Source organism: Sarcophilus harrisii, chromosome 5, assembly GCF_902635505.1.
Source record: "Sarcophilus harrisii chromosome 5, mSarHar1.11, whole genome shotgun sequence".
In the NCBI taxonomy this organism is placed as follows: domain Eukaryota; kingdom Metazoa; phylum Chordata; class Mammalia; order Dasyuromorphia; family Dasyuridae; genus Sarcophilus; species Sarcophilus harrisii.
The window spans coordinates 70233233-70249821 of record NC_045430.1 but is presented as its reverse complement, the minus strand read 5'-3'; the positions used below and the strand labels follow the sequence as shown (position 1 = coordinate 70249821).

Here is a 16589-nt window from a genome sequence, read left to right as displayed (position 1 = left end):
TTTTTTGGTAGACAAAGATATCCTAATACATCATCAGGAAATGTTATGGACTCATTTTCAACATTAATCCCTCATTTCTCTTCCCTGTCTTTTCTAATTTGTGTTTCCAATACTGCATCAAATAAAAGTTGTCAAAGTGAGAAGTAAAATCTCAAAATTCATTATAAATAATTTGTAGGACTCAATTTGTAATATTCTGGTTATTTAGCTGTATTATCTTAAATCATTTTCTCATTTTTTAAAAGGTAACTAATCTAGATGAGAGTAACTGGACAGCAGCATTCTCCCCACAGCGCTCGGCGCTCTTCACAAACATAGATCCTTCTAATATGGAAGATGTGACTTTAAGTGCTGTTATGCTACGTGAGGATGATCCTGGAGAAGCTGGTAAAATGGCTTTGACTTTCATTTGTGATAATGTTGATTTGGTTCTTAGGAGTAACTAATGTCGCTCTCATTTCACATTTTCCAAACTTTAGTTCTTTAGCAGATTTTTTTTAAGCACCTACTTTGTGCAGAGCAGTATGCTAAGTATTGAGGAAAATACTGAGTTAACTAAAGCAGGATTCCTGTGCTTTCTTGGAGCGTAAGGCAGGAGTGGGTGTGAAAAGACATAAATAAAACTTCATGGTAATGTTTTGTTGATGAAGTTAACGAGAGTTTTGGTCATGGATCTTATTCCTGTTTTCTGCCTTGATGGATGATGGTCATAGAAGCTTTATATTTTATAAATCTTGTAAAAATTCAGATGGCAAACTATCATAGTATTTGTGTTTTCTTAAGATTCTCCATAGAGCTCACTCAACATATTGGATATTTGCTGCAGATCTTTTAACATTGTATGGATACCCATGGAGTGCAAAGTCTTCTCAGTTTCTCTCTCCTTGCTTCCTGTCCAGCACATCCTGAGCAATTACTTGTATCATATGCAGCATGTTTCATAGACTGATTCCATCTTACTACATATATCTAAGTCTGGCTAACAGGCTTTGTGTATCTGTTTTGTTTACCTTCTGTGATTACTTAAATCACATAATCTTTGATACAGCTCTTAGGAGGTGCTGCTTACAGGGGTTTGAAACGGACATCACAATGTCACCCACAGACAGGACTTCCTAGAAAGCTCCAAGACTTGCAACAAATCCATCTTCTGTTGGAAATCTGCTGTAGGTTTTCATGTAGAGGAAAGGATAAAACACTGAGCATCATATCCTCATAAAACAGCAAGCAGCAATAGAAAAATAAAGTAATAGAAAAAAAGAGATCCACTGAATTAAAGTCAGCCTAGAGGTATTAAATGAAGAAGCTGGGAAGACAGGAAACAGAAGGATATGGAGATAGGTTTGCAAAAATTTTTATACCATCCTTTTTTTATTATCCTTGTCATTGTAGTCAATACTTTGGAACTCCTACTGTCACAGTTCCAAATATACTCTGAGGAAGTAGAAAAGTACTCAAGAAAGCTAAAATGAGAAAGATGAAGAATTTTGCTTTATACAAGCTTAATTCAGGCATTACCTTTCTGTTTCATCTGAAATATCTATTTCTTAGTAGATTTGTCTTTTGATGTAAATTTAAAAATCATTTGTATTTGATTTTTTAGAAAATTAGTGTTTCTTGTAGAATAAATCAGAAGATATAAACATATTTAACCTATATTGGATTACTTGCTGTCTTGGGAAGGGGAGAGGAGGGAGGGAGGGAGAAAAATTTGGAACCAAGGTTTTGCAGTGGTGAATGTTGAAAACGATCTTTGCATGTATTTTGAAAAATAAAAAGCTATTATTATTTTAAAGAAATGTGAGCAGTTTTTAAAGGAAAGTACTACCAATCATATGAAATCATTTTAGTCATAAACCAATAAATAAAGAAGGTAAATTGAAATAACTGAGGTTTGCTCGCAGCTTAACAAATTTCAAAGATATCAATGCATTGTTAGTAGAGCCATGAATTGCTGCAACCAATCTAGAAAGCATGTGGAGAGTGAATTAGCTGTTCATACCTTTTAACCTTGAGATTTCATTACAGAGTGTATATACCCAAGGCTCAGTTACCAAAAGGCCTCATATACACAAGTATTTATAACAGTACTTTGTATTAGCAAAGAAGTGGAAAAGTAGATGCCCATTAGTTAGGGAATAGTTAAAGAGATTGTGGTACATGAATGCAATATAATATTGTAATGTAAGAAATGAATGTGATGAATATAGAGAAGCAGGACTTCTCTGACATAAGGTGAAGTTAGCAGAACCAGGAAAACAGTTTTCCTAATGGCTACAGCAGTGTAAATGAAAAGAACAGCACCATAGAACAATAAAAAATTCAGAATTATAATGATTCTGAATTAGGCCTAAAGAAGACATATTCCCCATATTTCTTTTGTAAATGTGGGGATGATGACTATGGAACACTACATATAATATGTATTTTTTTTATCCTTGATAAAAATAAAGCTCTCTGGGGGAGGGGGAGTAGAGAGAGAGAGGAGACAGACAGAGAAGTAATGGAGTGGAAAATATAGGTGATACTAAATCAATAAAAATGTATTTTGAAATAATAAAACATCTTGGTGTTTTCTTGGTAAAAATACTGGCATGGTTTGCCATTTCCTTCTCTGGTATGTTTTACAAGAGAGGAAACTAAGGGAAACAGTGACATGACTTGCTCAGGGTCACACTTAATAAGTACTTGAAGCCACATTTGAACTCGGAAAACCAAGTCGTTCTAACTTCACGCCCAGCACTTTATCAACTGCTATCTTGCTCCTCTGTCTTAGAAGCTAATTTCTATTAATTTTGAAAGGAACTCAGTTTCCCATATGTTCTATAGTATATTGTTACAAGTATCTTCTTTGCATGAAGGACTAGTAGTGACTTTCTTGTCTTTTTTGAACTTGTAGAAGAGTATGAAAATATTTGTGATTGCCAGATAAGTTAATTTAGAATCCTAGAACCTAGAGCAGGAAGAGATTTTGGAGATCATTTAGGTCTCATTTTATCATTGAGGAAGCTGAGATCACACAGCCACTTAATAGCAGAGTCATGGCTGTAATCTTTTATCTTCTGACCTCACACCAGGGATTTGTGGTCTGTATCATGCTGCCTCTTCCCCAACCTGATGATCTTCGTTAACTGTCATTTTCCTTGGTGGGATATAACTTTTGCTATTTATGTTTTAATGAATTGTTGATTATTCCGTTTACATATTGATTATCTAAAATCTTTTCAAAGTGCCATATTATCATGAACCTTGAGACAGGTATGTAAATACAATCTAGAATTTTCATGTTGTCCATTTTTCGTGAGTATATATATATATATAGCTGGATTTAGTTATCTTATGTAAAGACATGATATTTCATTATGCCTGTATAGTTTTCTCAAATATTTTAAATATTTCTGATTTGTAAAGGTAGAAATAGAGCATAATTCATGTTTTTGAAATTTGACCCCAGATTTTCTTAACAGAGTCAGAAAGAGAAGAAAGTAAAGCCAGTTACTTAATGTTAATATTAGCATAGGTAATCAATTGTTTCAATAAAATTTTGTTATTAAGTCAAATAACCTGGACACTTGGTTATCTCAGCACAAATATTTTCTTTTCTTTTTGATATATTTTTAGCAACAATGAGTATGTATTCTGACTTCTTGCACACTTTTCTGAAGCATGCTTCGACTACAGTTTTTGAACTAGTAGAAGAGTATGAGAATATTTGTGATAGCCAGGTAAGCTGTTTCAACCTTATGTTGCCTAAGCCCATAACTTGTTATTAAAACATTTAGAATAATATTTCAGTTAATCATCTTATGAAGAAAGTAGTCACATCACCTTTTCATTAGATAAGGAAGAGAGTCATCCCCCTCCTTTCCTGGTCATCTGGATAAGTCATTGAAAGAATTAGCTATAAAATTTAGGAAAGTCTTAAAAATTGATGTAAGGTTACTTGATGGATGTTCTATTTAGAAAAATAGAGGTTAATTTAGAATTTAAAAGAACTAAGTTAAGCTTTTTTTTTTTTTAAGCAAATTTATAAAAGTAATTACTTTGAGAATTCACTTAAATTCATAGCTGAAACTAACACTTTGCCTCCTCAAAATCTTTTTTTATGAGTATGAATGGAACAGATAAAATTTTTATCAATCAACTTGCAGGATTAAGAATGTTATCAAAGAAATACAGAAGGAAAATTCACTTTTGCCAATTCAATTGAACATATTCATTAAACTTCTCTGTGAGAGAAGCAATGTTCCCCCTGTAGGAGTTACAAAAATTAATAAAACATAGTCTTTGTCCATAAAGACTATACACTTTTTACTGTACAGTGACATGAATATTCTGAGTAAAAAAAAAAAAAACAACACTTCATAATTGAATAGGTAGGATAACCGCTTTCTTCATAATGTAATAAAAGGAGTTTTAGAGAATTTTTCAGAACTAGCTTTAGAGAATGTATAGAGAGAAGCCGCATGGCAGGGTGGTCAGTCTGAGTCAACAAGTCTTGCTGTCAACACACACTAGCTATGTGACCATCAGCAAATCATTGGCCCCAAATTCCATTTCTAATGCTTTCTACTTATGCAATGTTAGGCTGGTCACTTAATTTCCTTGGGCTTCAGTTTCCTAATCTTTTAAATTAAAAGGTTAGTATGACTTCTGAGTTCCCTTCTAGCTCTAGGCTTTTGATCATTTGAACCTCAGAGATCTTTGTAAGATTAAATTGCAGAACAATTTCTGCTGCAGTTAGTTGAAGAAAGTTTTCTCTACTGATGAAATCATGGGTCTAGAAACTCTTCTTTGCCCAACCTCCTTTCAAAAAAGGGGGTGGGAAAAGAGGAGAAGAATTTAAGTTTTCTTGTTTTAAATAAATCATAACACCACCCCACCATTTATTGAAATTGGTTTGTATTCCTAATTATGCTTTACAAGTCCAGAATTTTACTTTACAATTCCACAATTTACAAGTCCACTATTGCCACATTTTCTCCTCCCAAATATTTTGAAATGTACTGAGCTTATCCTATTTCTCTTGATTATTGTTTGAGTAACTAGTCATAATTTTGCTTTTAAAAAGTTTTAGTGATGTAAATTTTTCATTTCCTCTCAATTGCTCAGTAGTTTGTTTTTACAATGATAGTTGCTGATCCTGAGAGAACCTTAAAAAGACCTTGTGGGTATCTATTGATATTAGATAAGGCAAACATTTATTAAGCATTTACTATGTGTCTGGTATTATATGCTAAGTTATTTGATTTATCAGGCATTGTTTAGATAGGATCTTTATGGATGTGGGGCAAGATGTTGGAAAAGCAAGAACCCACTACCTCTCTTCTCCCATCTCCTCTTCCTCTATCAAAAGAAAACCCTGCCCTCCTCCAAACAGATCTAAAAAACATACCATGTCAAATCCTGATGGATAAATCCAAGAAAAAGTCCAAGTGAGTTATTTGTCTAACTCAGATTACACAAGAAAACACAGATGTAAAAAACCAAGGACAGGGTCTGAATAGGAGCTCACTGTGTGCAGCACTCCAGTGCTCAGAGAAAGACTGCACCTAAAGGAGGTTGCAAGTCATAGTTCCATGGTACAGAGGCAGGGGACCTGTATTCAGTAATAAGTGGTTGCAAGCCCTGTACTGTGTATTAAGAGAGAAGCAAGTTTAGAAGCAAAATGTAACTCGGATTTCAGGAACAGAAGAGGATCTCAGTTCCAACTTCTAGCCCAACCTGAAGTCTGTAGAAGAATAACTACAGTAGAAATCCCAGACCAAAAGGGATTGTGCAGTTTTTTCACTAGGCAGAACTTGCCAGGTAGTTGATAGAAGATGAGTCTAGCAGCTTGTTGCTTGCATCCAAATCCAGGAAGGAATTTACAGTACCAAAACCAGGGAAGGCCGTCAGTCAGGATCTTCTCTGAAACATTAAAACTTTGGGACTACTTTGAGAATATTGAAAAGCTTGCAGATCCCCAGTCCAAGCTATCCCTCAGATGCTGCAATAACACAACACTCAATACTCCTAAAGGAACTGTAGCAGAATTAACTCAGCTTTTACCCTCAGACATGCAGAGCCTGACCTTGACATAAGGTCTGAAATCAGGAAGTTTGTTGGTGGAAGAATGAACAAACAAAAAAAGAATCCCAATGTTGTGATGACAGGGAACTCAAGACTCAAATGCAGAAGAGTGACTACAAAATACATACAAGCAGAACCTCAAAGAAAAATAGAACTTGAACACAAATTTGACTAGAATTCCTGGCTGCAAAGGAAGCAAGAGGTTTAATTGTTGTTGTTTTTAATTTAGTCAGTGAATTGGGGAGGGGGGGGAAGAAAAGAAATGAGAACTAATGGAACAAGATTGGGAAATATAATTAATAGTTTCGCCTAAGAGAACAAAACCTGGTATAAGCAATAAATTCTTTGATAATTATAATGGACTAAATAGAAGATTTCATGCAACAAAAATATTAAAACAGTTAAAAAACAGGAAAAAATAGAAGCAAATAGATATTTATATATATCTTAGTGAAAAAAATTACTTGGAAAACATAGCAAGGAGAAAACTTTAAGAATCAAGGACTACCTAAATAACATGATCAAAAAAAGTCTGCACATCATATTTTACAAAAATCTTAAAACTACTCCAGATCTTTTAGAACCAAAGGTCAAAGAAATAGAGTACACTGTTAACTCCTGAAAGAAACCCCCAAAATTTTTTGAAAATTTCTGGGAATATTAGAGCTAGTCTAAAGCTGCTAAGTCAAAGAAAAATACTGCAGATATCTAGAAAAGAAAAATTCTGTTAAGGACCACAGCCAGAATCACACATGATTTAGAAGTCAGCACTTTGAAGGAGCAGAGAGCTTGGAATATATTTGAGAAGGCAAAGAACATGGATTTATAGCCATAACAGATCAGTACAACCGAGTATAATTATACAGGGGAAAAAATAGACTATTACTGAAATGGGGGCCTTGGAAAAGACTAGAACTTTGTAAAATCTTGATAGTTCAAGCACAAGAGTTAAGAGAAACTTATATTAAAAGATAACTACAAAGGAACAATAAGGGACAAGAAAAAATTACTTACATTCAGATATGGGGAGATAATAACTGTATTCTCTCTGATCCCTATCATATGTAATTAGAGGGAATCTGGTTCAGACAGAAGACCTGGAAATGGCTCTGTTACATACTGATACTCTTTTTACAAAAATCTAGAAAGAAAAATCTAAAAAGAAAGAAAATTCTTACATAATCAGAATGTGAAGGTTGACTACATAGAATTCCCAATCCCTCTATTTTTTGTCCACCTGCATTCTTGATTTCCTTCACAGGCTAATTGTACACTATTTCAAAGTCGGATTCTTTTTGTACAGCAAAATAACTGTTTGGACATGTATACATATGTTGTATTTAACTTATAGTTTAACATATTTAACATGTATTGGTCAATCTGCCATCTGGGAGAAGGGGTGGGGGGAAGGAGGGGAAAAGTTGGAACAAAAGGTTTTGCACTTGTCGATGCTGAAAAATTACCCATGCATATATCTTGTAAATAAAAAGATATTAAAACAAAAAAAAAAAAGAATGTGAAGGTTGACAAATTTACAAAAAATAAGGTAAGGAGAGCAGTTGATATTTGAACCTCAGTATCATCTGAACTGGCTAAATCAGGGAAGAGCGTGTGTGTGTGTGTGTGTGTGTGTGTGTGTATGTAGATGATGTAATTTGAGTCTGAGGAGATGGTCATCAATTGGGGAGTGGCTTAAACAGGCTGTAGTATATAGAAGTCATGGAGTACTATGTACTATAAGAAATGAAGGGGGTGGTTGCTGAGAAATTTGGGCAGACTTATATGAACTGATGTAGAATAGAACCGGGAGAACAATTTATACAATAACAATAAATCAAAGACAAACATGTGAAAGACTTTAGAAACTCTGATCAGAGAATTGATCAACCATTATTCCAGAGGACCAAGAATGAAACATGCCGCTTGCCTTTTGATTGAGAAGTGACACAGAAGTATAGAATGAAACATAATACACACACAAATGTACAAAATATATATTACATGTGTATGTCTTTTGGACAAAGCCCATGCAGGAATTTGCTTAACTTTGTGTTTTCAACAGTTTTCTTTTTCTTTTATTCTTGGTTGTGTTAGGAGAGAGAGAAGACACATTTTTACTCACTAAAAATAACATACAATTTTTAAAAAATAAAAAATAGATGGGACTATTATAAATATTGTACATATATTATTAGCTGTGCATCAAATATAAGTTATTAGATGTGCAAGAAAGTATATGTCCCTTTATATGTGTAATATATATAATATATATTATATAATATATAAGTATATAGGTAATTAAGTGTCAGTTCTAATTCATATAATACATTTGAATGATACATGAAATAAGCTTGAGGTGTAATAGAAAATAATTGGAAGTCATGATGGCAGAAGATGATGTAATCTTGATATGCAACTATTTCTTTCAGGTGAATATATTGGGTAAAATAGTGAGCAGAGCAACACCTGGACTACAGAAGTTTTCAAAAACAGCCAGTGTGTTGTGGCTTCTTCAACAGGAGATGGTTACATGGAGACTGCTATCCTCCCTTTACAGGTGATAAATGACAAATCATGAATAAATATACATTTAAGCTTAAAATGAATAGGGGTGAGTTTGTCAAAAGATTTTGCTATCAATTTTAACTTTAGGGTCATTAGTTTAAAAATAAATTTACTTATAACTTTTATTTTTATATCTGCTATATTTCCCCACTGTATCTCTCCAACTTACCCTTTTCAGAAAATTGACCATTATGACAAAGTTTTTTAAGAGAAAGATAGAATCAGGAAAATCAAATCAACCATCAAAAACAATCTAACATCTACGTTGTTCAACATTTGTGAAACACTTTCCACTTCCCTGGCAAAAAAAGTGTCTTATCTTTCTTTATTCTTTAGAATCAAGCTCAGTCATTTTTATTTTGAAGCCTTCAATTTCAAATGGTTTGTGGTTGTTCTTTTTATTTGTATTGTTATAGTCATTGCATATATTGTTATTCTGATTTTGCTTCACTTTGCAGGAGTTCATGTCTTTTTGTGCTGTTTTGTATTTATCTATTTTATCATTCTTACATTCACATACCACAGTTTTACACCATTGTTTGACTATTATGAATATAGCTTGAAAGATTTGCATACACAAAGATAAGCGTATTTTAAAATCTGGAAATATACATTTAGTTCTTTCTCTCTCTCTCTCTCTCTTTTTTTTTTTTTTTTTTTTGATCATAGCATTATACTTGGCATGAAGAATCATAGTACAATAAATATTTAAGATGGCCATAAAGAAGGTTCCTGGCCTCCAGGACACATTTAGGCCTTAGGAGCCCTCTATCTCTTTCCCTTCTAAGCAAAAGCTCAGGACTATGGAAGGTTCAGCTATGAGTGTGGTTTTTTTGGTAGCACATTAATGTGCTATAGTATCCCCTTTTAGAACATTAGAGGGCACGCTAATGTCTAAGTGCATCTTGTTAGCAATCAAAATATACTAGTTTATGTTTTATTTTTTAATAAGATGTCATTTGTCTTGTTCTTAGACATCAATATGTATTAATGAGAAATCAAATATTCACTACTTAAATATCTAATATGTATATGTATTATTTAACTTCTGTGATATAAAGAAGTATTACAGTTTCCATTGCATGTTTTAATAATTAGGTGAGCAAGTATGAATTAATTTTTTTTCTTGTGTTTTTTTCTGTAGGGACAGAATACAGTCTGTACTAGAAGAAGAAAATGCATTTGAAATTGCTGTAAGTCTTAAATTAGGTATTATGATTGGTGTTAAATAATGAATGGCAGTAATAGTATTTTTAATGGAGATTTCCTTTCTTTTATATCTTCAGAATAGGGAAATGTGTTCCTTAATGATGGAATTTGAAATTCTGTGTTGTATGACTTTGTGTTCACTATTTATCCACTATAAACTTTAGTTTCCTCATTTGTAAAATGAGGGAATTGAACTCTGAAGTCCTACCTGATTCTATGATCTTAATTCAATAAATTTAATATAGTTAAGAATATTGGTCTTTTGTTCTGTCATAAAAGACCCTCTGCTGAATTTATCTTTGTCAGAGCAGTTAGAAGGTGTAGATATAAGTTGCCTTTAATGTTATGATATACAAAAGAATTTGGAGTGGAAAAAGGATTGTACTAGAAGAAGAGCAAAAGGGAGGTAAAATGGGGTAAGTTTATGTCATATGACAAGGCACAAGAAAATTATAATTGAAGGAAAGAAAAGAAGGGGATGCATTCTTTGAACCTTAGTCTCATCAGATTTGGCTTAGAGTGGGAATGACATACATACTTAGTTTGGGTACAGAAATTTGTCTTACCCTATAGAGAAGTAGGAGGGGAAAGGGGGAGGCTAATTAGAAAAGAGGGCAGAAGTCGAAAGGTTTGGAAAAGATAAAACTGGGAGAAGGGACTGAAAAGAGTGGAGCAGATTGAGGGAGGTGGTGGTCAGAAGCAAAAGACTGGGAAGGAGGGAAAAGGTGAAAGGAGAGAAAAGGATAATCTGAGAAAAAAAGGAGACAGGAAATACAGAGTTACTAATCTTAACAGTGAATGTGAATGAGATGAACTCTCCCATAAAATGGAAAAGATAATAAAGTGGATTAAAAGCCAGATTCCTATATGTTGTTTACAAGAAACAGATACATATACAATAAAGGTAAAAGGCTTGAGCAGAATCTATTATGCTTCTGCTTTAGTTGAAAAAAAAAAAGCAGGCATAGTGATCATGATCTCAGATCAAGCAAAAGCAAAAATAGATTCAATTACAAGAGAGAAGGAAATTACATCTTGTACCATAGACAATTAAGTACTATCAATACTAAACACACATGCATCAAGTGTTATAGCATCCAAATTCTTAGAAGAGAACTTAAATGAGTTACGAGAAGAAATAGCAAAACTAATAGTAGGGAATCTCAACCTTCCTATATCAGAACTAGATAAATATAACCATAAAATAAACAAGAAGTTAAAGAGGTAAATAAAATTTTAGAAAAGTTAAGTATGGTAGACCTTTGGAGAAAATTGAATGAGGAAGAAAGGAATATACCTTTTTCTCAGTGATATATGGCACCTACATAAAAATTGACCATGTATTGGGGCATAAAAATCTCACAATAAAATGCAGAAAGGTAGAAATAGTAAATGAATCATTTTCAGATCCATGATCATAATTCAATAAAAATTATGCTAATAAAAGAAAAAGATCAAAAGTTAATTGGAAACTAAATAAGCTAATCCTAAAGAAAATGTCTCAAACAAAAAAATCATAGAAACAATTGATAATTTCATCCAAGAGAATGATAATAATGAGACAACATATCAAAACTTAATGGTATTCAGCCAAAGCAATTCTTAGGGAAACTTTATATCCCTACATGCTTACATGAATAAAATAGAGAAAGAAAAGATCAATGAATTGGGCATGCAACCAAAAAAACTAAAAAAAGAACAAGTTAAAAACCCTCAATTAAATGCCAAATTAGAAATTCTGAAAATCAAAAGAAAGCATAATAAAATTGAAAGCAAGAAAACAATTGAATTAATAAACAAAACTAAGAATTGGTTTTATGAAAAAGCCAACAAAATAGATAAACCTTTGGTTAATTAGTTAAGACACCCTCTGTTGTAAAGGCAGGGGAAGGGAAATGACAATAAAAGATCTTTAATATAAAGATACTTGCTTTTTCTTTCTTTTTAAATATGTAATACTACTGTGGCCAGTTCAGTTACAGATTTTTCCCCTTTATACAAAAATTAAAAATATGAGGAAAATTAAATGTTTGAAAGATATAATTCAAGGAATATCCATCTTGTTCTTGTTTTCTCCCATTGGTTTAATTATCATCTTCATAGATGACCCTAATATGTATATTTTTCATGTCTGTTCTGTTGTGTCTTTCTGTTCTCATCTGTGAGGGAATCCTGGGTTCTCTTCTTGAACTCTAATTGTGCATCTCGAAATATGTTAGACATTTCAAATTGGATGTTCCATTAGAATCTCATTTTAGTACATCCAAAACAATTCATCTTTCTTCACAAACTCATCCATTTTCTGAATTCTATTTTTCAGACAATTTATCTATCAGACAATATCATTCTTATGACTTGCATTCATAACTTTGTTTTCTCTTAACTCATTCTCCCTTTTAGATGTGTTCATTTGGTTGTGAAATTATGCTTTTTCTATCTTAACACTTCTTCCACTAATACTCTTAATGCTGACATAACCATTTTCCTAGTTCAGGTCCCTGTCATCTCTCTCCTGGACTACAGCTTCCTATTTGATTTCTTCTCAAACCTCTCCTCTCCATTCCAAAATATAGCTGCTAAAATAATTTTTCAGAAGAGTAGTTCTGACCATATCACTCCTCTACTCAGTAACCAATGGCTTCCTGTGGCCTTTATAGAGTCAAATGAACTATTCTATGCAACTTTTAAAGCCCTTCATGACTTGGCCCCATCCTACATAAACATTCCCCTTTCCATACAATGCAGTCCAGCCATATTAGTCTTAGACTGTTTTTCTTCAAATACAATCCATGTCTTTGTACTGGTAGTCCTCTATGTTTGGAAATATCCTCTCCTCACTGTCTGTTAGAATTCTTGGTTTCCTTCAAAACTGCATCCAAGTGTCAACTTCTACATGAATTCCTATTCCATTCCTCTCCATTACTTTGTATTTTGGATATTTTGTTTATACATATTTAGTATATGTTATTTCCTCTGATGTAATGTGAGCTCCTTTAGGGCAGAATCTTTCATTTTTTCCTTTTTTATATCCAGTGTCTGGATATAGTAGTAGTAGTAGGCATTCAGTAAATAGTTATTGAATAGGTACAAATGGATTTAATAGTGAGATGTAATCTTAACATTTCTATAAGAATAAATTTTTATAAGAAGGAAATAAAAACATGTATTTGTTATTTTATAAAATGTTAAATCTGATAGAATAACTTATTGAAGATGCTTCCTCCCAATTCTCAAATTCTCTTTTATGCTGTTTTATTGTATTAATACTATAATGGCAGTTTTTAATTTAATGTTTGTTCTTTAACAGTCTCTAAATGCCAGTGAAAAAACAGTTGTGGATACACTGTTTCAGAGAGATTCACTTATTCGACAAAGCCAGGTATGAGATGGGGCTTTATTTTTTTTTAACATAGGGGAAAAATTAATTCTTTTAAAAGTTGTGTGCACTTATCTTAAAAAACAACACACCAACAACATGTATAAGATTAAAGTTTTTGCACTATATTCTTCATCTGGATAAATTTACTTGCTTTTTTTGAGGTTAGGCTTCTCCTTCTTTGTAATATGACCTCCCAGGTTTCTTTTATGTGGAAGAAATGAAAAATATTGTTTCTTCCAGAAGTCCTTCTATAAGTAGACTTTGAGAACATGGCCCTATAGGATTTACTACTGAAGAGTATATATGTATCTCCTAGCAGAGTACTGATTAAGCCAAAGATATTTATTATGTCTAGATAAATTAGAAAGAAATGTTTTTACCAAGTTTTTAAAATTGTAGTTAATAGAATTGTTTACTTTTCCAGCTGGTGGTAGATTGGTTAGAAAGTATTGCCAAGGATGATATTGGAGATTTCTCGGATAACATCGAGTTTTATGCAAAATCAGTATATTGGTAAGTCACTGAAAATTCAACTCAGTATTAAGTACCTCCTATGTATGTAGTCTTTTTCAGAGTGCTAAAGAAAATATAGTTTTGTTAGAGTCCTTGTGGAGCTTTATGATCTAGTAGAATAATAGCTATTGTTGCTCAGTCATTTTATTCATGTCCAATTCTTTAGGTCTCATTTTATAGATGAGAACTGCGGCACAAAGGAGTAAGTGACTTAGTCAGGGTCACATAGTTAATAAGTGTCTGAAGTCAGATTTGATCTTAGAAAGTTTACTCCTGACTCTGGGGCCAGTATTACTCATTATACCATGTGGCAGCTCCAGAGTAATTGCATAAATACTTATAATTCAAAATCACAAATTAAAAGACTCTAAAGAAGGTATGTGAAATGGAAGGGGGTTATAGTTATTGATTAAGGAAAATAACTTTGAAACAAAAGCATCTGATTTGCTATTTAGAGAATGTAGAAAATTGTCGGTCTTTTAGGGCTAGGGAAAAATGGTAAACAATGATATAGAGGCAGGAAATCTTGGGGAGTTCACAGGGGATGGCAAATAGTCCTATTTGATTGAAGTTTAGAGAACATGGTGATGATAAAAATAGAAAAATTGAGTGACTTCTGATCTAGAGGGCCACAGATACCTATCTAAGGAGTTTAGATTTTATTTGATAGTCAGAGGGGAGCCATTGCTGGTTTTGAGTCAGTGGGGGACATGACTTGGGACATGATGTGACATGAATATAGAAGATGAGTACTGCTTCTATCACTGTGAGTCACTACTATTCTATATCTTGGTATATGGCATATATTTAATTTCTGCAGAGAAGCCAGCCATCTCAACCAACTGCCACCATCAGGGAAGGTGGCCTAGCTTAAGCAGCAGGGTACCTTGAGGGAGAAGTAGGAGGTAGAATGTTCCAGGCAAGTCAAACCACCCCTAACAGCCTGACTGCCATCATCCTTGTAGAAAAGTAACATAATACCTGTTTTTACAGGTAGTCTATAGTCCCAGCTCCTGGAGCCCCAGATAAGAACACTTTAGCACCAAAATTCTTTGCACTTTCAGATTAATCAATCAGAAATTGATATGATTTTATCAGTGTAAAAAAGATTAGAGAAGAGGTATCACAGTCTCCTCTCTTATCTGTACTGTTAAGAACTTGGGATTCTCTCTACCTGACTTGCAACTGAAACTTTCCATTAATGTTGTCTCCTGTTAAAATACTCTGCTTGAAAGCAGAAGCTGACTGGCTTTTCTGTTTGTATCTCCAGAGCTTAGTATAGTGCTTTGCACAAAGCAAATGCTTAATGAATGCTTTATTCATTTATTCATCCTTGGAGACAAGATTAAAATCATGTAAAAACTCTTTAAAGGATGTTTGATAAAAGAATAATGCTTCAGGATTATCAGCTTGTATCTCTATAAGAAAACTACAACCAGCTGGCTAAAGATAGTAATTAAAATTAGGAGTAGCCCAGCTGAGTTGGGAGATATTCACAAGCACTTTGGCTAAAAAATAATTGATATTTCATCTTGAACAATGCTTGAAGACCTCTTGCTGAGAAGTTGAGGTCTGCTTTAGTGGATGGAAGAAACAGAGAACCTTGAATTAACTGTTTTGCTTAGCAGATTTCCTTAACATATGGTCCCAGTTTTCCAGAGATGAATAAAACAGCCCCAGCTTCTTGTCTGATTCTCTTTAAAAGATAAGAGATTCTCTGGTCAGCATTTTTTGTTGGACCTGTCCAGACTTAGGTGGTTGGTCCTTCAGAGCCGATCTCTGTCACCAGGTTCGTAGTTGAAGTCTTTCCAGCTTTATGAGATTTGCCAGAGCTTACAATTTGCTGGTATGGTCTTCAAGGATCCTATGTCTTGGTGAGGCATCAAAATAAAACTGGTGGAAGAAGGAAAACGTTTAGAATTATTGTGACTAAAAATTAAATAATAATTTCTATTTAGAGGTGTTTTGTAGCATGACCATTATTGAGGATTTTAGAGCCATGATATTTGTAATATATTTTTGAAAAGACTTATTTGTTAATGTACCTTAAATATCTGAAAGCCTAATGAATAAAAACGGCTAAATTATTTTTTGGCTATTTTTTCCCCTTACAAACTTCATAATTAAAATAACCTCTTAGAATGAAGACCACTTTTTTCAAATTAATTTTTTCGATTAAAGAATACTTTCTCCTTCCACTCAATCCATACAGTGAAGCAGGTTGGGCAGGGAAAGAATAAAAACCCTTGTAACTAATACTCATAGTCAAGCATTTTCATGTCCAAAAATTTCTCATTCTAAATTAATATAACTTATAAATTAGGTTTATACTACACCACATTAATGAGTATCTCTTTAATAAATACTTGCCTGTATACACTTTGATGTTAGTAAAGTGGTCAAATTTCTTATTACTATCAGAAAACAGCTTTATTGGCTGAAGATACTTTGCTTCAAGAGAACTAGCTTATGTTTTGAGTAGTACGTTATTAAATTGTATTGTGCTTTTAGGTTCCCTGTTTGCAAAATGAAAAAAAATAATGTCCACTGGAAGACAAAACCCAGTATAACTCCTTTTATATGTTAGTGTTGATATATTGTATTACTACTTGTATTCTTGATTAATTGAATATCAGAATTTTACTATTAAAGGTGCCATACTAGTTGAGACATAGGAATGGTTCTAATAAATATAACATTGCTAGAAGTTGGAGGGAAATAACTGTTTTAATTATAATTTTAGCCTAACTGACTCAGAGTATTTATTTGCCAATGGAGGAAAAAACCTCATCTGCAAATATCGATTGATAGTAACTTATTTTTATAGTAATAGGTGTCAGCTGCTATGACA

General features: G+C 33.1%; 1 protein-coding gene across 1 annotated transcript in view; it reads left to right on the top strand.

Annotated features, from left to right (window-relative positions):
* NUP107 (nucleoporin 107) overlaps positions 1–16589 on the top strand; it is a 57812-nt gene that overhangs the window by 13531 nt on the left and 27692 nt on the right. Inside the window, exons 5-10 of the mRNA XM_003770856.3 lie at positions 246–387; positions 3622–3725; positions 8502–8629; positions 9782–9830; positions 13154–13225; positions 13650–13738. Of these exons, the coding sequence (XP_003770904.2) occupies positions 246–387; positions 3622–3725; positions 8502–8629; positions 9782–9830; positions 13154–13225; positions 13650–13738 (584 nt within the window). The remainder of the gene's footprint in view (positions 1–245; positions 388–3621; positions 3726–8501; positions 8630–9781; positions 9831–13153; positions 13226–13649; positions 13739–16589) is intronic.